Source organism: Penicillium roqueforti (assembly GCF_015533775.1).
Source record: "Penicillium roqueforti strain LCP96 04111 chromosome Unknown scaffold_20, whole genome shotgun sequence".
Lineage (NCBI taxonomy): Eukaryota > Fungi > Ascomycota > Eurotiomycetes > Eurotiales > Aspergillaceae > Penicillium > Penicillium roqueforti.
The window spans coordinates 99004-121923 of record NW_024067584.1 but is presented as its reverse complement, the minus strand read 5'-3'; the positions used below and the strand labels follow the sequence as shown (position 1 = coordinate 121923).

General features: G+C 50.4%; 7 protein-coding genes across 7 annotated transcripts; 3 read left to right on the top strand and 4 right to left on the bottom strand.

Annotated features, from left to right (window-relative positions):
* Nucleotides 1-56: 56 nt before the first annotated feature.
* On the top strand, nt 57-7478 carry LCP9604111_6970 (type I polyketide synthase; the record flags this gene model as incomplete). Its single annotated transcript, XM_039074950.1, has 8 exons — nt 57-144; nt 192-663; nt 719-1027; nt 1075-1285; nt 1340-1463; nt 1513-1625; nt 1676-6012; nt 6065-7478. 8 exons carry the CDS (start codon nt 57-59, stop codon nt 7476-7478), a joined length of 7068 nt encoding a protein of 2355 aa, XP_038926972.1.
* Nucleotides 7479-8158: 680 nt separating this feature from the next.
* Nucleotides 8159-9834, top strand: LCP9604111_6969 (cytochrome P450; the record flags this gene model as incomplete). The annotated part of the gene is made up of 4 exons (XM_039074948.1): nt 8159-8664; nt 8722-8953; nt 9020-9655; nt 9709-9834. 4 exons carry the CDS (start codon nt 8159-8161, stop codon nt 9832-9834), a joined length of 1500 nt encoding a protein of 499 aa, XP_038926971.1.
* Nucleotides 9835-10270: 436 nt separating this feature from the next.
* LCP9604111_6968 (uncharacterized protein) lies at nt 10271-11783 on the top strand (the record flags this gene model as incomplete). Its single annotated transcript, XM_039074947.1, has 2 exons — nt 10271-10304; nt 10357-11783. 2 exons carry the CDS (start codon nt 10271-10273, stop codon nt 11781-11783), a joined length of 1461 nt encoding a protein of 486 aa, XP_038926970.1.
* A 1250-nt stretch (nt 11784-13033) lies between these two features.
* LCP9604111_6967 (putative MFS sugar transporter) lies at nt 13034-14766 on the bottom strand (the record flags this gene model as incomplete). The annotated part of the gene is made up of 2 exons (XM_039074946.1): nt 13034-14133; nt 14196-14766. 2 exons carry the CDS (start codon nt 14764-14766, stop codon nt 13034-13036), a joined length of 1671 nt encoding a protein of 556 aa, XP_038926969.1.
* A 1110-nt stretch (nt 14767-15876) lies between these two features.
* LCP9604111_6966 (uncharacterized protein) lies at nt 15877-16842 on the bottom strand (the record flags this gene model as incomplete). The annotated part of the gene is made up of 3 exons (XM_039074945.1): nt 15877-15942; nt 16015-16033; nt 16175-16842. The coding sequence occupies 3 exons, from the start codon at nt 16840-16842 to the stop codon at nt 15877-15879; spliced, it is 753 nt and encodes a 250-aa protein (XP_038926968.1).
* A 517-nt stretch (nt 16843-17359) lies between these two features.
* LCP9604111_6965 (ribosome biosynthesis protein MAK16) lies at nt 17360-18428 on the bottom strand (the record flags this gene model as incomplete). Its single annotated transcript, XM_039074944.1, has 2 exons — nt 17360-18257; nt 18370-18428. The coding sequence occupies 2 exons, from the start codon at nt 18426-18428 to the stop codon at nt 17360-17362; spliced, it is 957 nt and encodes a 318-aa protein (XP_038926967.1).
* A 617-nt stretch (nt 18429-19045) lies between these two features.
* LCP9604111_6964 (aminophospholipid-translocating P4-type ATPase NEO1) lies at nt 19046-22825 on the bottom strand (the record flags this gene model as incomplete). The annotated part of the gene is made up of 1 exon (XM_039074943.1): nt 19046-22825. The coding sequence occupies one exon, from the start codon at nt 22823-22825 to the stop codon at nt 19046-19048; it is 3780 nt and encodes a 1259-aa protein (XP_038926966.1).
* Nucleotides 22826-22920: the final 95 nt, after the last annotated feature.

Here is a 22920-nt window from a genome sequence, read left to right as displayed (position 1 = left end):
GACAATTGACAATTCCATTCCCAACCACAATTCTATTCTACGTTTACACCGACGAAATGGGTTCTATCGACGTTTCTTCTCTCGAGGCTACTCTTTCCAATGGACCCGAGCCAACCAATGACCCCATTGTGATTGTCGGAATGGGTAAGTATTACTCCATCTTCTCGAGTCCATAGAGCTAACCGATAAAGCTTGCCGACTTCCCGGTGGCGTCTCCTCCCCCAATGACTTCTGGGAGATGCTCGTCAATGAGCGAACTGGTCAATGCGAAATTCCGAAGGAACGTTTCAATGCCGACGGATTCTTCCACCCCGAAGGCGATCGTGCCGGTGTGATGAATACCAAGGGCGGCTATTTCTTGAAGGAGGATGTACGTCAATTTGAAAACTCCTTCTTTGGGATCAACAATCTTGAAGCCACATACATGGACCCTCAGCAGCGCAAGCTGCTCGAGGTTGTTTATGAATGCTTTGAAAGTGCTGGTGTTTCCCTCAAGCAGGTTGCCGGCGCAGACATTGGTGTCTATGTCGGTAATTTCACCGTGGACTTTCAGACCATGCAGGCCAGAGATCCGGAGTCGCTGCACCGATACAGTGCCACTGGTTCCGGTACTGCAATTCTCTCCAACCGTCTGAGCTACATCTTTGACCTTCGCGGTCCTAGGTATGTGGTCATTAGCTATCAATGGACTTTTCTTTCAATCTGACAAGATCAATAGTTTCACTGTCGACACAGCTTGTTCATCATCAATTTATTGTCTCCACAACGCCGTCAACGCCATCAAGGCTGGGGAATGCGAAGGCGCTGTGGTGGCCGGTGCCAACTTGATCATGGGCCCGGAGCAGCATCTCGGAACCATGAAGGGAGGCGTTCTCTCCCCAACCTCGACTTGCCACACCTTCGATGCGAGTGCCGATGGCTACGGTCGTGCTGAGGGTGTCAGCGCTTTGTATATCAAGCGGCTGTCTGCTGCTCTGCGAGATGGCGACCCAATCCGCGCGGTGATTCGTGGCAGCGCCGTCAATGCGTATGTATTCTCGATCCAGATGCGTCTAAGCATACTAACTGTTCTAGAAATGGTAAAACCTCCGGTATCACTCAGCCCAGCATTTCAGGACAGGCAGAAGTCATCCGCAAGGCCTACCGCATGGCTGGACTCTTCGTAGAAGACACTGACTACGTCGAATGTCACGGTACTGGTACTGCCGTCGGTGACCCCATGGAAGTTGAAGCTCTGAGCCGGGTCTTCAAGCGCAAGGGAAGATCTCCTTTGCTAATTGGTGCTGTGAGTATTTCAACTCAACCATAAATGCGCGGTCTGCTGAACAATGAAACCTAGAACAAAACAAATGTCGGACACAGTGAGGCAGCCAGTGGAATCACTGCTGTAATCAAGGCAATCCTCACCTTCGAGCACCAGGCTATCCCTGCCACAGTTGGCGTGACCAAGTTGAACCCCAAGCGTGAGTCCTGTATCCGAGTTTAATGAGAGTCATGATGCTAACCAGACAGTCAAATTGGCGGATTGGAACATGGAAATCGTGACCAAACTTACCAACTGGCCATCTGCCATGCGCCGTGTCAGCATTAACTCGTTTGGTTATGGCGGTGCAAATGCCCATGCAGTGAGTGATTTACTCTCCAATCCAAAATACTGCGATACTAACCGTGGTAGATTCTGGAAGATCCGATTCAGTATTTGGCCTCAGTCAACAAGATTCCCAAGGCAATCACACATAACCAACCTGCAGAGAAGAAATACCTTCTAGCTCTGTCTGCCTCTACCGTTGAAGCTTTGGAGGCCCGGATCACCGATCTCAGCTATAGCATCCGCAACGGCGCCCACTATGACTTTGTGGACCTCGCCCATACACTCGCAAACCGTCGATCGAAGCTGTCCCAGCGTGGTTATATCTTTGCCAGTCAGGCCACTGCAACAACTGATCTCGTCGTCGAGGGATTGGTCACTAAAACCCTTCCGGCATTGGACATCGCCTTCCTTTTCACCGGCCAGGGTGCTCAATGGGCGGAGATGGGCCGTCAACTGTTCGAGCAGAGCCCGATTTACCGGGACACCATCGACCACCTCGATAATGTGCTGCAGACGCTGCCTGAGGCACCCGCATGGTCGATCAAGGATGTTTTAATGGAGCCCGCTGCTACCAGTCGCGTCGGCGATGCGAGATTCTCTCAGCCTCTGTGTACTGCAGTGCAAATCGGTCTCGTCAACCTACTTAACAGCTGGGGCGTCGCTCCTCAAATGGTGGCCGGTCATTCCTCTGGAGAAATTGCTGCAGCATACGCCGCTGGATTGTTGAGTGAAGCCCAGGCGATCATGATTGCCTATTACCGGGGACATGTTGTCGGCCAGCTCAAATCTCAAGGATCCATGATGGCACTTGGCGGTAGCGCAGAAGAGGCCAAAGAGTTGATTTCAGAGCTTTCTCTCGAAAAGGAAGTGGTTGTTGCATGTGTCAATTCCCCTGAGAGTGTGACAATCTCTGGTAGCGTCTCCGGTGTGGAAACCCTCTTGCAGACAGCCTCCCAGGCAGGAAAATTCGCTCGCAAACTACAGACAGGTGGCAAGGCTTATCACTCTTATATGATGAAGGAGATTGGTGAAGAGTATGAACGCCTTATTGAGCAGGCATGGCCAACTCTTCCCGCCAATTATATCGACAAAGACATCCAGTTCTTTTCGAGTGTGGGTGTAGACGGGCCCAACTGGTACAGCCGTAAGACAACAGCAGTATTGCCTCACAGCTATTGGCGCCAGAATCTCGAGAACTCCGTGCAGTTTTCGGCAGCCGTTACCAGAATCCTGGAGAAGGGCAAATGCCATCTCATTGAGATTGGACCCCATTCAGCCCTACAATTGCCCGTCAAGCAGATTCGAACATTATTGCAATATTCTATCGACGATGCGCCATACAGCGCTACCCTTGTCCGTGGTAAAGACGCCGATATCTGCCTAAAGACCCTCGCTGGAGAACTTTACATCCGTGGACATGATATCAACATCATGGCCGTCAACGATACTTCTTCTGCCATGGCCAAGGTTATTCCCGATCTTCCTACTTACCACTGGAGCTACAGCCAGCTGCTGTGGAGAGAGTCACGACTGAGTAGTGATCTTCGCAGTCGCCCCTACCCGCGTCATGAATTGCTAGGATCAGAAATGGCCGCTGGTAACGGTGTTGACCGAGTCTGGAAGAATACTGTGCGACTGAACGAGGTGCCCTGGCTGAATGACCATAAGCTTGAGAGCCAGGTTGTCTTCCCAGCTGCTGGATACATTTCCATGGCGATCGAGGCCATTTCACAGATCAAGAACCTTGCCGAGGCTGACTCATCATTTGTTTTGCGCAACGTCAACATCGCCTCCGCATTGATCGTACACGCCGATGAACATCAACAGGCTGATTTATACACAACCGTCTCCCCAGCTCGCATTTCCAAGGCATCCACCTCCAGCACTTGGTATGACTTTGCTATCTCATCGTGGCAGGCTGGAGCCGCAGTCTCACATTGCACAGGCTGCATAAGACTCGACCGAAAGTCCTTGCCGGCTATCACAGTCGATACCGCCCAATATGAGCAATGGTCAATGGGCCCATGGTACTCCAAGCTGGCCGAGGAAGGGCTTGTCTTTGGTCCCACATTCCAATCTCTGGTGTCGATGAAGACAGACAAGAAGAGAATCAACCCAGCTGCCGTCTCTGAAACGGTTATCAAGCAACGTGTCGCCCGAACATCGTATCAAGGCGATTACTACACTGTTCACCCATTGACCATCGATGCCTGTTTGCAGGCCGCCATAATGGGTGGCACGGCCGGTAACCTCAACCGACTTCGCGCCCATCTACCCGTCTTCCTCGACCTGTGCGAGATTAACACTCCCAGCACAGAGAGTGTTAATTCATCCGGATCTATCCATTCTCTGTCTCAGAGCACCGGGTTTGGAACCAAGTCGATTGATGCCTCATTGCAAGATGGCTCTGGGTCTTCTGTGATCAACATGCGCGGTGTTCGCCTGTCTCTGTACACCGGCAAGGCTGAACAAGACTCCGACACAGGCCGTCACCCATGCTTGCGAGTGGTCTGGAAGCCAGACCTTAGCCGACTGACAACCGCTGATCAACCTCATCTGCAAGAGGTCATCACCGATTTTCTTGTCAACCACCCCGATTTGGCGGACAATGGCAAGGTTGGTGTTGTTTCCGCCTTGTTGGATCTGGCTGCGCACAAGAATCCTCGACTGCGCGTGTTGGAGCTCGGCAAGGGATGCGACTGCAAGACCCAGGGATGGCGGGAGTTTTTGGATGAGAAGACCGATTTCCCTCGCATCCGAGAATGGAAGACCGCCGAGAGCGAGAAGATCGAGGAGATCGAGGAGAAGTACGACGTTGTTTTGCTTCCTCATAGCACATACCCCAAGTCGTTGAAGAAGGTGGACCAGTTTCTGAGTCTGCTCGATGTGAATGGCATCATTGTTGCCCGAACAGAGAGTGTCCCGTCTGACATTCTGGTTCAGTCTGGATGCACTGTATTCAATCTACCCTTTGGAATCACTCTTGTTCTTTCTTCTCAGCCACAGCGCAAATGGAACCGCCGCGTGGTCCTGCTTCATGATCAACCGTCGAAGATGGCGAATGCTCTCCACCAGTTCTTTGTCGCGGAGGACATCTCCTCTGCACGCCTTGATGAAGTGACTGAGGAGATGATCTCGCAGTCGACTGTCATCTCCCTACTGGAGATGGAGACCCCCTTCATCCCAACCATGACACCAGAGGAGATGATGCGTTTCAAGATCGTCACGGACAACGCTGCAGAGCTCATTTGGCTGACGGGCGCCTCCACTGTGACTGGTGATGCTCCTGATCTCTCTCTGTCTAGCGGTCTCTCGCGTGCCCTGATGCTCGAACAACCAGCTCTGCGCTTTGTGGTTCTGGACGTTGGAAAGCACCCCAGCGGCACCGGTCGCGATGCCATTTGCACGAAAGTCGAGCACATACTCACGGTCGAGGACACGGCCGATGACAAGGAGTTTGTCTGGCACAATGGTCTCCTCCACGTGAGCCGATTCCTGCCCGATACCACACTCAATGATCTGTTCAGCAAGCGCAGAACTGACGAGGTCGAAACCATGACTCTGGCCGAAGCGTCCCCTGCTCAGCTTGCCATCAAGCGTGTTGGCATTACTGATTCAATTTATTTCCAACGTCTGGCCAATCCCCCCACCGAGATTCCATCTGGTCAGGTTGAAATAGAAGTCAAGGCTGTTAGTCTCAACGCCAAAGACATCTACACGCTGTCTGGCAAGATCGAAACCCGCAAGGGCACGGCTGCCATTGAGTTCAGTGGAATCGTCCGTGGCGTTGCTTCAGATGTCTCCAATCTCGTTGCTGGTGATCGCGTTGTTGTCCTGGCACCAAATAGCTTCAGCACCATCGAGCGGGTCCCGGCCTGGGCTTGTCTCAAGATGCTGCCCCACGAGAGCTTTGAAGTGATGCCCACCCTGCCTGTTATCTATGGAACTGCTCTATATGCCCTGGATGATCGTGCTCACCTGCGCTCCGGCGAAACTATTCTCGTGCATTCCGGTGCCGGTGCCTTTGGAACCGCCACTATTGCGATCGCTCTTCAACGCGGAGCGACCGTGTATACCACCGTCAGCACAGATGAAAAGAAAGATTATCTTGTCAACGAACTTGGGGTTCCTCGTGAGAATATCTTCAACTCCCGGAATGATTCGTTTGTTGCCGGTATTCTAGCCGCCACCAACGGTCGGGGTGTTGATGTCGTCGTCAATTCCCTGACAGGCGATCTGCTGCATGCCACTTGGCAATGTTGTGCCAACTTTGGCCGCTTTGTGGAGGTTGGCAAGCGCGACATTATCGATGCCGGACAGTTGGATATGCGCATGTTCTTGCGTAACGTGACCTTCACTGCCTTTGATCTGACGGAGCTCTTCTACCACGAAGATGAACACTACCGCAACATTTGGATCACGTAATATTTCCTCTCCATTCTTTTTTTACAACACCAACTAATATTCTTCTAGTAAATTTGCCGAGGCTTTGGAGCTGTACCGAGCTGGCACTGTCAAGCCAGTTCCCATTTCCACCTTCGATGTTAGTGATATCGCTCAAGCATACCGCTTCTTCTCTACCAAGGGCCGTATTGGTAAGGTCGTGATCTCGTTGGAGAACCCATCCAGTCTCATCCAAGTTGCCCATGCGCGCCATCTCACCACCTTTGACCCAAACAAGTCTTACCTCCTCATTGGTTGTCTCGGTGGTCTAGGTCGCAGTCTCAGCCGCTGGATGTTCGATCGCGGCGCTCGTCATTTCACTTTCCTCGGTCGCTCTGGCTGTGACAAGCCTGCAGCCCGTGAGCTGGTGTCTAACCTTGAGGCCTCTGGTGCTGTTGTCAAAGTTGTTCGCGGAGACATCGTCAATGCCTCCGATGCCGATGCCGCCGTCGCCGCTTGCATCAAGCCCATTGGCGGTGTGATTCAAGCCGCAATGGGTCTCAGTGAGGCCCTCTTTTCCACCATGACCCATAAGGCTTGGCATACGGGTATCCAGCCCAAATGGCAAGGAACCTGGAACCTGCACCATGCTTTAGAAGCTCACGGTGACAGCGAACTGGACTTCTTCCTCCTGACCTCTTCGGTCTCGGGCAGTGTTGGTACAGCCACCGAATCCAACTACTGCTCTGCCAACGGCTTCCTTGACGCTTTCGCAAGATACCGTCGCAGCGTCGGAAAGCCCATCGTCTCCATCGGTCTCGGAATGATCTCGGAGGTGGGTTATCTTCATGAAAACCCGGAAATCGAGGCGCTCCTCCTCCGGAAGGGTATCCAGCCTCTCAACGAAGCTGAGCTGATCCAGGTCGTCGACCTCGCACTCGCCCACACTTCGGCTGATGGACCAAAGTCACTGGCCCCAGGTCTCGAGTATGACCGTCTTTCTGCCTCGCACATCCTCACGGGACTGGAGCCGCAGGCCATCCGCAAACTGCTCGATCAAGGATTTGACGTCAGCAACGGCACAATGCAAGATCCCAGAGCCGTTCTTCTATCTGCATCGCTCGATTCACCTGCTTCTCAGGATTCTGCTGTGTCATCCTCCGCTACCTCTGTATCTGCCCTCCCCTGGGCCGCGGGGATCCCCGCCATTGTCCTCAAGACCATGGTCTCAACCAACAGCGAAATTGCATCCGCGTCCACCCTCAACGAAGCAATTCTTCTTCTTGTCAGGAAGCGCTTCTCGAACCTGCTGCTCATGGGATTGGATAAGATCGACTCGAGCAAGCCAATTACCTCCTACGGAATGGACAGTATGATTGCCTCGGAGTTCCGGTCGTGGTTCTACACCGTTTTCAAGGTTGATATTCCTTTCTTGGATGTTTTGAATCAGACCTCGTCGCTGCAGATCCTATCCGATGCTGTGGAGAGCAAACTGACTCTATAATTTGTTTGTCTTCGTCTTTTCTGCTATTAGAGTTACCTAAAGCCTCAATCATAAACCTTGTCATTGTCATATTGGTCTTTTTTAGCCTTTAAATCTGCCATGTAGTATTTTTAGTATCACAATTCTCAAACAAAAAGCCTCTGACTAGAATTAATACAAACTGAGGTCACCTCTGCTATCCACTATTCACAGGACTTAGCAAAGAATGAAGTTCTCACTTCTGTTTACGTCATTTCCTATATTAAACCCAGAACACATTGATTGTCATGTACAAGGCTTTCCCCCACCAGGTGTAGGTACTTACTTGGTTTCTCCTCGGACAGTTCCTCTTCTTCATCCATTTTCATTAGAATTGATCATTACTTTGTGATATCCCGCATTTCCATCAAGTATTTTAATTTAAGGGGGAGAGCCTCGACGATTACAAAAGTTGGCATTCATAATCGAAATTAGGCGCAGAGATCTAAGAACATTGAAGCAGCGCCTCGAGATTAATTCAACCATCATCTTCTAGTCTCCTTGACGTTTCAAATGATCTCACTCAGCCAATGAACGGTGGTCTGATTTCTGACCATCAGCCTGTCATACGTAGTATATGCAAGTTAGGTCAGAAAATGACTGATAAAACACCCAGCATTTCTCGAAACTATACGAATTGCGCATTTATTTAATCAACCAAAATGCATTTATACCTTCTCGGCGTCGTTGCGCTCGCAACCTACATCCTCTACCGGGGCATCTACAACCGCTACTTCCATCCCCTACGCGGATTCCCTGGCCCCTTCTGGGCCTCCATCTCCGACTTCTTCAAACTATGGATCCTACACACCAAACAAGCGCATACGATAGGCATTGAGTATCATGAAAAATACGGATCTATCGTGCGGGCCGCACCGAATCTATTGGCCGTGGATGATCCTATGTTTTTGCCCCAGATTTATCATCGCCGAGTAGATAAAACTGATGTGTATACAGTTGGGGTTTTAGGAGAAATCGCGCCGCCTTTCCAGACGCTTAAGCATGATGAGCATGCTATGAAGCGCAAGAGAGTGGCTGCTTCGTTTACGTTGACGAACTTGAAATCACTCGAGGGTCAGGTTGATGAGCGCATTTTCCAATGGACGAACGTGTTGACTGAGAGGTTTGCCCACACTGGTCAAGAAATGGATTTTGCTGCTTGGTCGCAGTTAGTAAACTCCGCCATATGAGATATGAATAGTGAGCAAGAAGCTGATTCGGACAGATGGTTTGCCTACGACATGATCTGCCAGCTTTCCTTTGGTGAACCGATTGGATTCATCACTCAAGGCCGTGATGTGGAGAGCTTGATTGAAAACTTCCATAAAATGGCCCCTTTTGCTGCAATTGTTGGGGCTTTGCCATGGCTAGCTCGGCCATTTTTGGAGAATCCCATCACGAGACGGTATTTCATGCCCAAGCCCGGAGATGGGTCAGGAACAGGAAAGATCATGGCGGTATTTATACACCTCTCAGTACCTTGGCATTCAGTCAAAGGTAGTATAACGCTAATAATTGACTAGTTTCGCGATCGGCTCCTTGAAGAGCGATTGAAAAATCCCAAACAACGACAGCAGGGTGACTTCCTAGACAATATCCTAAACGCAAAGAACCCCGATGGGTCTACAATTACGCTGGACGAAGTCAAAACCGAATGTTTTGTGTTAATGGTCGCGGCATCTGATACAACAGCCGCATTCTTCTGCGGATTTCTACGATACGTGCTCCAAACTCCAGGCGTCCATGAGAAGTTGGTGGCCGAGATTGACGATTATGATCGGCGAGGACTTCTCAGCCATCCGGTTCCGCTCTACGATGAGATCAAAGATATGCCCTACTTCTCGGCCTGTTACAAAGAGACAATGCGCTATCAGCCCTCCACCCCGATGATCATTCCCCGCTACGTCTCTGAAGGAGGCATGACACTTCATAACCAATTTATCCCAGCTGGAACGGAGATTGGTGCCAATCCGTACGTTGTCCATCGAAATCGACGGATCTTTGGCGAGGATGCTCATGAATTCCGCCCCGAGCGCTGGTTGGAGGATCCAGATCGGGCTGCCTTGATGGACAAGTGTATTCTCACGTGGGGATATGGTACTCGCATCTGTTTAGGCAAAAATATTGCACTTTTGGAGACGTATAAGCTCTTGGTTCAGGTATGTTTCTTTTTCTTGAAGGTCACTATTCATTCTCGCTGACTAGCTGGTAGTTCTTCCGTCTGTTCCGACCCAAGATCAACAACGGAACAAGGCCAGTTTGGAAACAGGAGAATTTAGCCTTGTTGGTGCATCATGATTTCTGGATCAAGATTGCTAGCAGAGATCATTTGTCCTAGGTCTACAATGATAGTGTTGCCTAGATGATTCTATAGCTCGAACGAAATTTTATACAGTTATTACAAGAAACCCCAAGCTGTCCTAGCCACTCCAGTTTGCGAAAGACCTCGATTCATATATAAAAACACCATTACTGAAGGATTGTGACAATTGCGGGTGACACTCATTGCCTAATTTAGCAACTTATTTATGCATCTTCCGGGCCTCGTCCGTTACTCTGCATGAATAATAGATTTGAACCTTGGAAGCACTCTTTTGCTTTGATATACCGATTAGTTTTGTAGTCGCTCTACGAACTTCTACTTGTTCCTATCCTGGTAACGCTAATGGCAGGACCACGCTAAACTCAAATAGGCACGCTAAATCGTATCCTATAAATTCACATCACTGGAGCCTGAGCCTACGGGCGAGATACGTTTACCACGTTGTACGAAAATGTCGCTCCCCACAACGTTCATGAGACTTGCAAGTTAGTGAAATATACTTCTTGAGCTATATCCGTAGCGCTAACCGGAACACAGGTCCCAATGAATGTCGTACAATTAGTCGCGAAGATGTCGGCTTCTACAACGCGCTCGTCATAGGAGCAATCTATGAAATTGCGAGTGAAAATATAGATGTCCACTCCGCTCAGTCATTTATTGCACCTTTGAGACACTGCATCGAGAAGTTCCCATACCTAAGCGTGGTCATCAAGGCGAAGCAGACGGACAAGCCAACATACGAAGCGGTTTCTAGTATTGATCTGCACGATCACTTGTCTATAATTCACGAAGACGAAGCCAGGACCAATGGCGATACGGCAACAATTCAAAAGATCTTACCAACCATCCTTGACCGCCCATGGCCTGCTGGTATCCCACCTTGGCGAATCGTGGTCCTCCCTTTGGTATCGCCGCAAGACCCCACAGCGACGCGATGCTTTATCGCCTTTGCGTTCTCCCATGCTCTCGGGGACGGCATGGTCGGGGTTGCATTCCATCGTGCCTTTCTCGATGCATGGCGCCAGACTACTGGCATGGAGGAGAAACCCTCTTTCTTAGTGACTCTGCCAAGTCAAACGCTTCCGGCACCGTTTGACACACCCGAAAGGCTTCCTATATCTTGGAAATTTCTCCTCGAGCCATTGATTGCAGTTTGCTTGCCGAAGTTTATAGCCAATTTTCTTGGGCTCCGCGCATCTGCCAGCACTCTAGATGCCGGGACTTGGATTGGGTCACCCATGTTCTTCGATCCGGCAGCCGCTCTCCAGAGCAGAGTAAGACTCCTCGAGATTGAGGCTCCGCTGGTCCAAAAGGCCCTGCAGACTTCAAGAATTCATGACACCAAGCTCACGGCAACGATGCACCAGATGATCGTCCGGGCGCTAAGCAGGGCCATTCATAGCCCTGACGTAACCAATTTTGTCTCGGGGACGCCGGTTGACATGCGAGCGTCTATTGGGACGCCTGGTCTCACATGGGGTCTTTTCGTTTCTGCCTATTACGAGGCACATCCACGGGCACCGAATGTAACGGAGCCTCATTTTTCCGAGGAGATGTGGGCAGCCGCGAGCTCGATGACGAAAAATCTCGCTGCGTGCGGTGCGAGACTGCAAGATCAAGCAATCGGCCTATTGAGATACGTTCCCAGCATCAGAAATTGGACATTGAGTAAACTTGGACAGCAGCGGGACTCCTCGTACGAGCTGAGCAATTTGCTTGCCTTCGATAACTCGAGTGACGGGTCAGTCCAAAAGTGCAAGGTCGTCAAGATGGTGTTCTCGCAGCCTGGAAATGTTACTAGTGCCCCGCTTGTTTTCAACATCATCAGTGTCAAAGGGGCAAGCTTGGTGTGCACGGTGAGTTGGCAAGCTGGAGCCTTAGGTGTGCCAGTAGAGGAGGAAATGTCACTAGTTGACGGTATATGTTCGTCAATCCAAGCGGACTTTGAAGCCTTGAGGGATTGATGTTACACCCGACATACTCATGTTTTGTTGGCGGTTTGTTGGCCTACTGTACGCTTATGTTTATACTTGTTATATTTGTACTTATACTCACTTTCCATCTTGGGGTAGATGTGTTCTAGAGAGATCATCCCGAGGCTGGAGTGGTTGCGAATAATAGAGATGTTCACTAGATTCGAAAATAGCACTTAAGCAGGAGGTAGCCGCGGTAAAATCTTAAAGTAAGCATGTCTACCCGTCTCCGCTCGACCTTGTTATTCGAGACGTAAGCCATCCATCGACATAGAGAAGGCAATAGAAGACAAAAACAAGCAAAAACTAATGGGACGAGCCGGGATCGAACCAGCGACCTTGCGAACTTCAGTCGCACGCTCTCCCAACTGAGCTATCGTCCCACTTGGGATAAAAATTTAGGCTTAATTAGATAATATAAGTTGGCACTGACTGCACTGGTAGAATACGGATACCATATTTCAGGTTGTGAGACGACAGTACATAATTATGTACTTGTTATTTTAAGCTGATCTATAGTTATGAACTGATAATTGCTTACATATACAAGTCCTAGAAACATGTGGAAAATTATTCATTATGATAGGAGTCATACAAACGTAGGACTACGGTTAGGATCTAGAGAAATGAGTAAAGAAGGCGGAGACAAAAACGGGCTACCTGGGGAGCTATAGTCTGTTCATGATGCATAACTATTCCTCGATCATCATCCCAAATGGGACGATAGCTCAGTTGGGAGAGCGTGCGACTGAAGTTCGCAAGGTCGCTGGTTCGATCCCGGCTCGTCCCATCAATTTTTTTTAATTTCTCTTGCATTTCTTCCCACCCGTAGCTGCCATGGGTCATTCATTCATTCGTTGTTGCCAATCGCAAAATCGGCATTCAATTGGGAGAATTTTGGTATTTTGCCTAGGAATCGTATCTGTGTAAATGTATCGGCGCTGCGGAAAATTTTAGTCGCTCCGCGTTCCGGACATTTATGTATATATCTCACGATTCTACCCAGCGGAGTGTCGACAAACTTCCTCATCCTTGGACCCAAGAGGGCATTCCATGAAACCTTTCCTCGAGTATCCTGGTAGCACGTCGAGAGAGATACAAATAGTCAGCTTTGCCTATATCTACTCAGCCATGATAGAAAATGGAACCATTAACTATGCAATCAATGGCAAACTTTGTATGAACAAAAACCAATTCCATTTCTCATTATTCAATCTTGCGAACAAATATGCATTACTAGCCTAGTTGTACGGCTCAGGAGAAAACACTTTCTTAAGACGGAAGCGCGACAAGTCCCGAATAACCTGCGCCGTCTGCTTCAAGTTCCGCTTAACAATAACAGCAGTAGGGAGCGAGAAAATCTCCTCAATCTCCTCAAGGGTTTTGTTCTTAGTCTCCGGCATGAAAATAATCTGATAAGCCCAGCCGAGGATGGCAATACCACCGTAGAAACCAAGCGTCAGACCAATCCGCTGCATAGACTCCATCATGCGCGTGAAGTTGTACGTAACGATAAACGAGCACAGGAACAAATTAGCGTCGGCCGTCGTCATTCCATACGAGCGCAGATATGTAGGGAAGACCTCGGAAGGCACGACCCACGTCAAACAAGCGTACGAGCCGAAGAAACCCATGTACAGCACAATACCTGTGAAGTAAATGCCCTGTGCCGCGGCGGGGTACTTATCAGCATCGATAGTGTAGCCAACACCGACGAGCAGAAGACCAATGAAGAAACCCGGCAGCATCACATTCGCCCAGTACCGACGACCAAATCGCTCCATGTATAGCACGGCCGGGATGGTGCCGATCAGCAATGCCCCACCGCCGACAAGAGACATGAAGACAGCGTCCTTGTCGCCGAAGCCGATGGCCTGCATCAGCGTCGACATGTAGTACATCACTGCGTTGACGCCTGTGAACTGTCCTAGGAAGATCATGATATTGGCGTAGACCATGGCGCGGCGTGCGCGAGGTACAGTAAAGAAGTCCATCCAGGGGTAGTTCTTCGACTGGGCTTGTTCCTCGCTTTCGGCTGTGACGGCTTGTCGCATTCCGAGGAACTCGTCTTTGGCTTCGAGGTCGTTGAATCCACGGATCTTCTTCCATACTGCGTACGCTTCGACCTCGCGTCCCTTGTGCATTAGGAATCGGGGACTCTCTGGCAGGAAGAGCATACCCACGAAAAGGATTGTTGAGAAGACCAGCGAGGAGCCTAGGATGTAACGCCAGTTTCCTTCGACGCTAACGAACATTGCAGCGACGGCGTAGCCGAGGACTTCACCCAGGGCGATGTTTAGTTGGTACAAGGATACGAGGTTACCGCGGAGTCTGCGGGGGACTATTAAAGAGTGGGGTTAGAACTGGGTATACAGATAGGATGGGGAGTGATGGAAAACATACCACACTCTGCGACATAGACTGGGACAGTACCACCCTCCAAACCGACACCAGCGCCAAGAATGAATCGGCCTGCGAACACCATTCCGAAGTTTATAGCACCAGCCTCCAGGGCGGCACCGATTGTGTACAGAATACAGGAGACAATGATAGCCATACGACGACCGAGGTACTCGTTTGCTGGAGAAAGGAGAAGAGCACCGGCAACGGCTCCGAGTGGCATGCCCGCGTTGACTAGACTGTTATCTGCTGCAGACAGACCTAGATCAACGGGGAGGTAGAGGTTTGCGCCACTGATAAGCGACTGGTCAAGACCAGACAGCATACCTCCCATGGACGCGAAGGCGACGAGGACGTAGGTAAAGGCAGCAGGATTGGACATGGTTATATCGAGGCGGGATTTGGGGATAATGTGCACCTGCTCTTCCAGCTGCTGCAGTTCCGCATCCATGGCGGCTTCGCTCAGCCCGTTTTGGAGCTTTTGGTCCGCCACATCGTCCATCTCAAAGGCGACGGCGTCCTTGTCTTCGCTGTGCGTGTTCTGAGGTGCCTCGACATCTTTGAGGTCGGCCATGATGAACGAGACCTCAGGATAGGAGTTGGGGGTCTACTAAAGGATATGTATAATAGTGGAGTGGAACTGTCACTCCAGGCTCTACCGGAGCAGGGACCAGGACTAATAGGGAATGGAGAGAAGTATGGAACAAGCAATGACACTAGCCATTGGAAGAGGAGAAAGGACTATTTGAGGCCGTGCAGATGGGCTATAGCGACGGTTGGTATGGCGCACGACAAAGGCTCCGTGTGGGGGTTCGGCAAAAAAGCAAAGTCAAAAAACCGCTCAGGGACGCGTTATGTTGTAGAAATTGGCCAAGTCCTATAGGCTCGGCCTGGAGTATACACTCGGTACTTACCCATGTGAGAGAAGTGGAGATCCAGGACCAGTCCGGGGAGGTTGAGGAGAAGGGGAACTACGAAAATGCGGTCTCACCGGAAGGTAAAAACAGGACTAAACCTGGAATACGCAGTGTACTGTAGGTGTACAGCAGGGATTGGAGTGACAGGGAATCAAGCCATCGGGATTGTGGACGAATCGTTTGCCATCAAAGCTTATGTCGACCATTCCAGGCCACACAACAGCCAATACTCGGAATTAGTCCTCAGACACACTTTCAAACGTGGTCTGGCACTTCTGGAATCTTCCCGGCTTCCCGTTTTGTTGGCATATATCACGGTATAGACGTATAATTGGACGGAGGGAGTCCTGCGGAAGAAGACAATTCCGACACTAGAAGCCGAAGGTATTACCTAGCGACAAACGAAAAGGAATTTCATATGACAAAAGCCACACCTCGGAGATAATCCAGGGACTGAAAAGACTCTATGTTGCATGACTCGGTATTCAACTGGCCTGGGGTCCCCGTGGAGAGGACTGCCGTCGGCGACATTTCGGGGAAACTGGGGTATCTCATGATTTCTTTAGTCGAGTTGATATCTGGGCTTGGGCCCATCAACTGTTTGAAGAGAGAAAGGAAACTACCTTCCGAATTGCGTTATGTTCCCTTGCTGGAGCAACACGGCCCTCCAAACACGGGATGACGACGTCGGGGTAAAATGCGGGATTTTCCCCATCGCAGGCCGAGATAGCCATTCATTGGCTGTGGCTTGATATTGGTGGCTGCTGCTAAGCAATTCTGGGTTGATTGCATATCTTAGCTCGTTGGATGACGGTGGGGTGATCTCTGCCCGTCTGAAGAACTCAGCCTAATATGCCCCCGAAGCGTGGGGGAAAGTCAAACTAGCGCGAATTCTCAAAACATACGAATGTATCCGGTAAAGATCTACTCCGTTGGAACCATATGACTATCGTTGAATGAGATTTGTTCTTGAGATATGTACTCGGTAAACATTCGGTAAACATTGGAAAATAACTCCTCGACGCCATGCTCTCCACTATGCAATGTAAGCCTCAGCACTCTCACCGTTTCCCAGACGCTCCAACTGGCTTCCGAATACTCGGGTCAATATTGGGACTAGGAGATCTTCCTCCCTGTAATCTGGCCCGCAGTCGCTCCTGGGCTGAACCACCACCCGACCCAGCACGGTCGAGATTCGGACGATTCTGAACAGGCTGATGCGATCCGGCTCGTTGGCTAGGCAATGGCCGCGCTCCAGATGGACCCGATCCAGGCGAATCGTACTGGGAAAGTGTGATGGCCGGACCCGGCGGCGCGCTGTTGGCCGAGGAGAGCGGCGGCGCACCACGTCCGCGACGAAGACTAGCTGTCTGTGGGATTGATGCTTGTGATGTGGGAGAATCACCCCATAGGTCACCTAGACCACCGCTCCGGCCGGAGTTGGGGTTGGCGGGGGACCCTTGGTTGTAGCCGCCGGAGGGTAGCTGTGAAGTCGCAATCGCGCGCGAGGGTGCCGGAGCTGGGCCCTTGGGATCTTGTGGGAGCCATGGTGGGAATGGACGGCCCTTTTCAGTGTAGTAGGCTCGAAGGGCGTTGGAGATGTGGGAGCAGTCTTCGTTGTCGGGGTCGTCTCCCTCGTCGCCTAGAGTAATGGCACGGCGAAGGTTGGTGAGCCGCGAACCCAGGCCAGAGATGGCCGAAGACGTGGTCAAGGATGAGAGGTACGAGCTCATATTGCAGCAGCCGAGTGGTTTGGTTGAGTAATGCGCCGTCTGCAGAATGGCAGCTTCGATACGGGGTGGGGTTGGCGCGGAGCTGGAGCTTTACTTGTGGGGACCGAATGCAAGATATTCAGAGCCAAAGAGTTGAACAAGGTATGATGATGATTGGAATGATTACTAAGGGAGATATTAACAGAAGAACCGGCTCCTGGTGAGGTGAAGTTGTTTAAAGGAGAATGAAAGGCGACGATAGTGGAGGGCATTCATTGGCCCACATGATCACGTGTTTCACCTAAATAAAGCAACAGCCAGGTCTTGGCTCAATAAATTATGTTGAAGATAGCGGTAGAATTGAAAATAAAATAGACATTCGAAGATCTAGGATCGTGAGTTGCAGTGGATGCAGTATAGCAAGGGTATGATGCCCGATCACTAAGCACAGAATAAGAATATAAAACAAAAGAATTGACAGCCCAAACGCCATGCAAGATCAGGTAAACTTTTCCCAAATCCTCCAACATCGATGAAATCATGCCATGATCTGGTCCTTGCCAGCACCCTCGGTCTCGTATTCGATCTCGATGCGAGGACCCTTCTTGCGAGGCTTCGCCTGGGGAGCAACATGCTTCCGCTTGGCACTGGGCTTGGGCTTCTTCTCATCTGCGCTAGCCTCCTCGTCGTCCTCGCTGTCATCATCGTCACTCTCATCGTCATCGTAATCGCTGGAATCGGCTGAGTCAACTCCCAGCCAGTCCTCCATATCCTCGAGGTCCTCATCCTCATCGAGATCGCTGACGTACTCGACCTCACCAACACCCTCTTCCTCCTCCTCCTCAATCTCCTCGCCGTCATCCATATCCATATCACGCTCACCGTCACCAGCCCGCTCAAGACCACGGAGAACCTTCTTCCAGATGCCCTCCTCAACATTGAGTGGCCGATCACCGTAAGCGCCGCTGCGCAGACGCTCAATAAGCTCACGCTCAATGGCTCTCTCGACCTTAGCGGCAGACTCGGCCTTACGCTCGCGAGTCGCCTCACGACGGCGGACCTTTGGCGCCAGCTTGGGCACAACCTTTTCTCCGAGACGCTCATCCTCCTTGGCGATGTTCTTCATGCGGATGCTGACCTGCGTCAGGCGGGTGAGACGCTGCTTGCACTTGTGGGTCAAGAACTTGGGCCAGTAGATGAGGCGCTCGTCGACTTGCTCGAGGGCCTTGGCGTAGTTGGAAGATAAGCGCACACGCTCCCACCATTTGCTGGGCATGTGGGCTCGTTCGACAGTCTTCATGTACAGGTACATGACGCCCGTTTCGGGATCGCTTCGCACCGTCGCATACCGCGAATTGGCCAGTGGGCAGGACTGGCGATTGCACAGACCGCTGACGTTGTATTCATTGCGACAGAAGTTTTGGTCTTTCGTAGTTCTGGAGAGAAGGTTGGAATGGTTAATGGGAGGTTCTTGTTTTTTCGATCCATATATAACGGAGATAAAAGGCTCTGCGGACTAAATAGCCAGCAGCTCCGATTAATACTCACTTGAGTTTGTAGGAGCAGAATTGCTGGTTGATAACCTGCCAGACAATTTCGTCAGACATGACGGGCGAGGAATTAGCAACCGAAAAGTGGTTGATCCTAGAATCTATGCAGCAGATGTTTGACCCCGAAGAAAAAAAAAAGATTCGATATGGATTGACCGCCTTCCTGACTGGGGTGGTCACGTGTTTGCTTATCGATTCTGCGTAACGTCATTGGAGGGCCCTGGGGATCCGCCTGCTAAGGGCAATCCAACTACGGAGTACTATATGTAAGTACAACATCCATCTGCGATCTTGTTGTATATATGGTTTCAAATGCCTTTTTTTAATTGCTGGAGTGACTGCTACAATTATTCAAGTTCATGACGAAGATATATAGCATGAATGAGAATAATATATATCCTCCGGAAGAGTTGATGGAGATAATATAGACACTATGTGAACTTGTACTCTGTCTAGGTGGTCAGAATTCCAATAATGAAACTGAAATGATTGAATAATTTAGTATGGAAGTACCTAGCCCAATGCCGATGCGCTCAACAAGAAAACGCTCAAGATTAATATACAGAGAGCCACATGATACTAGACCGGTGGTAGCTAGGGTATGAAAGAAGAGAGATATAACAAAATCCAAGCGAGAGAATGCTATGATACACCAAAATCATGACAAAGCAACTCTATCCACGAACTTTTCGGTAGCTTGGCGGGTGCCACGACTGTTTGATCATTTTGCCAGCCCAGACCGGAACCAGAGACACAGCCAGCACGGCGAAAACTCGCCACAACCAGTCAAGGGTAATCACGTAACTAAGGTCGAAGTACTCGCCCAGGAAGGGGATACTGCCTGCATATACAAGCAGCGTACCAATCAGACAAAAGATCATGACCGGGTGCCATGTTGTGATTGAAGTGGCGACCATGCCAAGCTCATTGAGGACGAGGGCCGTGAAGGAAAGACTAATAAGGCGCGGCCCTGTGATGGTATCCAACAATATCTGAGAGAGACCCTGGATCACTGCACCCTGGTAGACGGAAATGAGAACCCAGCCAAAGAACGAGCGGTAGCTTAGACTCTTCCCTGTCTTGAGCTCTTTATAAAGCTCTGGGTAGAGATTGGCAAGACGCTCGTCGACATCCCGATCAAAGGCGAGGGAGAAGACCGGTGCGTTGGTATAAACAGTGGCGTAGCCGACCATCAGCCAATTGATGAACAAGCCCTTGGGATCGAAGTGGCTGGCAATGCTGTACATAGTCTGGCAAACACTGATGATCAACCCACGGTGCATGATGAACTGCGCTAGTTTAGCAGACCGCTTGTACGAGTTGCGGCCGTGCCAGACGAGAAGCTTGGTAATATGGTGGAACTGCGTGATACTAAAATCAGCAGCCAGAGATGCTTGGCGGCCTTCCTTGCCCACGATACCAATTCCGACATCGGCTGCTTGAATCATCGAGACATCGTTACCGCCATCTCCGATACAACAGACACGTTTCTTTGTGTGTTGGCGAATCAGGTCTGCAATCTCAGCTTTCTGGGTAGGGGAGCATCGGCACGCGATCACAGCGGGAAGTAGCACCGCGACAGAGATGAAAGCTGTTTTAAATTGACCAAGCATGAGGTTCAAGGACTCGCCATCAATGAGCAGGCAGCAGTCAGTCTTGTTGCGCAAGAAGTCAAGAGCCTCTTGGGCAGTCGACTTGTCTGTGACTTTGGTGACTGTGTGAATGTACTGGCCCCGAGAGACCAATTTGGCAGAAATAGCGACACAACGAGCTGTTTCCACCTTGTCACCCGTCAGCATCCAGATCTTAACACCGGCGTTGCGTAACAGCTCGAGAGAGGATTTGACGTCGCGTTGCAGCCGATCTTCCACACCGGTCACACCGGAAAGCTCCAAATCTTGTTCAAGGTATTCGCTCACAACCTTCGCCATGCCTGCATCTCGCCCTTGGAAAGACAGTGACGCTTGTTTGTATTTAGCAGAGAAATCTTGGTATTGCTGTGCGGAGATTCTTTTGCGCCCAACAACGAGAGTTCGCAACCCTTCCCGAGCCATGTTCGTAGTCTCCTCGTCAAGCCAGTCATTTGCTGCAACAATAGTTGTCATGACAGTGTCTGCACCTTTCTGATAGAACCAAATTTCACTATCATCTTTGCTGGATTCAAGTATGTCTTCATCGTGCTGGAATTGGACGATAATCCCCATTCGCTTGGAGTCGGATGTGAATGGGAAGATGTCGAGAATCCGAGCGCGGACCACAACCTGCTTGGAGTCGGTGGATTCCAAGACGATACTTTGTCTGTCTCGATATGCTAGCTTTAATCCAACTTCTTCGGTATATCGAATAATGGCGATTTCATCAGGCGATGACGCTTGATAGCTCGTCACCTTCCGGCCGTCTTCCTCCTCTGTGGTCGGCGTAACGTTGTGACAGAGAGCAAGTGCTAATATGATATCCCGGACGCGGGAACCAATCTCTCTTCTTGTCCGCGGCGCTGTGGCATGTCCGGCCTGAGTACCAAAGACAGTTGAAGGGGTAATCAAGGCATTGCCCGAAAACGCAAAAGCCTGACGAATAAACGAGGCGACTTCGTCCATTGCCTCGTTGGCGTATGAGACAGTGCCAACGTGTATTTTTTTGAGCTCCATCTCATTTTGGGTCAACGTTCCCGTCTTATCCGAAAGAAGGTATTCGATCCTTCCCAGGTCTTCTGGAATTGTACTGGTGCGGACTACAGTTCCTGGAATGTCCTTGTCCCGTTCGATGAACCGCCCGTATACCGACTTGGCCATGTCCAGATTGACCCGAAGGCTCATGGGAATGATTGTGGAGAAGAGAATAAGATAGATCATGATAGCAACGTACCATTTCTTGTCGTTTGTTGGTTGGAATCTTTCCAACCCGACAAGGATGATTGAGAGAGTGAATGTGAGGGCGCAAAGAATTTTGGTGAGGTTGTTAATTTCGAGCTCTAACAGGCCTGTCTTCGAACGGGAAGCGGAAGTCGAAAGCGAAGCTCGGGTTTGAGATCCCGTATAGATGATGACGGCGTAAGTGGTGGTATTGGACGCAAGAACAGTGTTGGCCCAGGCGGTATTGTCGATTGTCAAGGGAGCTGATTGATTTTCCACAGGCGCAGGCGTTCCTTCATTGGTTGGAGGCCCAGATGATTTGTCAACGTGAGCATCGTAGAGCCCAGTGGGCGGTCCCAAGCTAATAGTCCCCAAGAATTCGTTGACTCTTTTATCAGGAGCGCTAGCCGTGATTTGTAGTCGAGCTAAATCACCCAGAGGAAGCGATTGAGACAGCATGGAAGGCAGACGAAGCTTCCAGTCAGTTTCACCATCCAATTGATCAGTTCGGATGAAAGTATCAGCTGAGGGTGAATCTCCAACATCTTCACCATTCTTCAATGTGGTGTTGATTGTGGGTTCGGACGATCCCTGACCTGGTTCGAGCAAGTCGGAAGACGTCCCAGGGATAGGTTCTTCTGTTAATGAATGACGAGGAGTGCCTGAATCATTTGAAATGCTCTTCAGAATTACCACATCGGCAGGAAGGCGTTGGTTCTTGCGGACTTTGAGCACATCACCAACTTTCAGATCTCGCGACTTTTTTGTGACCTCCATCTCGTTGGACCTTCCTAATGCCACAGTGCAATATTCTTCCGCATTGGCTTCGGCATCTCGTCGCCGACGACCAATGTCATCAAGTGCCTCTTTACCCAATGATATTGAAACCACAAAGGCCAAAGGGGCAATGTAAGACGACATATAACCAATTCGCAGTACCGGGATGACCTGCGATAAAGCGACAAGGAGGAAGTAGATGTTGAAAAAAAAGGAGAATTCGTTGTAAAGGGTTCTCGGTAGGAAGCTCCAGGGTGTGTATTTTGCATTCGAGACCACATTAGCCGGATACTTAGCCGCCTGGTATTGTCCGACAAGTACTTCACGGGGAGGTTGGTTCTCAGAGGGAATATCATTTAATCCAAATCGAATTGATGTGCCCTGTAGGAATGCAGGAATTTTGAATATTGGGAAGCGCAAGCGGCTGCCTTGCTTGGCAGGCTCATCGTCCAAATCGCGAGTCGAGCTTCTGCGATCTAGTAGAGGCGCGTCATCATCCTCCAAGTTCCGAGAGCTTGCATGTGAGTCCCCCAAGCCTTGTGTCTCCCCGTTCTCTAAAAGCGCATCGGTATCATCCTCCATGTCTCCACGTCCGGACGCACTGCGTCTCCACCGACTTGCCGCTCCGACACGTAAGTTGCGCAGCGCAATACCCGGCCCGTAGCTTCTTTTGCGGCCAGTATAGTCCCGAGAATCCCGGGACTGTTGGGGGGATGTCGTGCTGGGGTCTAGCTCTTCTAGATCCAAGTCATCGTCCGAGTCCGAGAAGGCGTCCGGCGCATCGGGATGGTCTAGGGGGTGTTGGTAGTCGGATGAGGAAGGCATTCTCGGGAAGCTGGTATGATTCAAGTCAAATGGATTGCTGGTTGCATCCAAGGTGGTAATTTTGGGCCTTGCATCAAAGGAAGGTTCATCTCAAG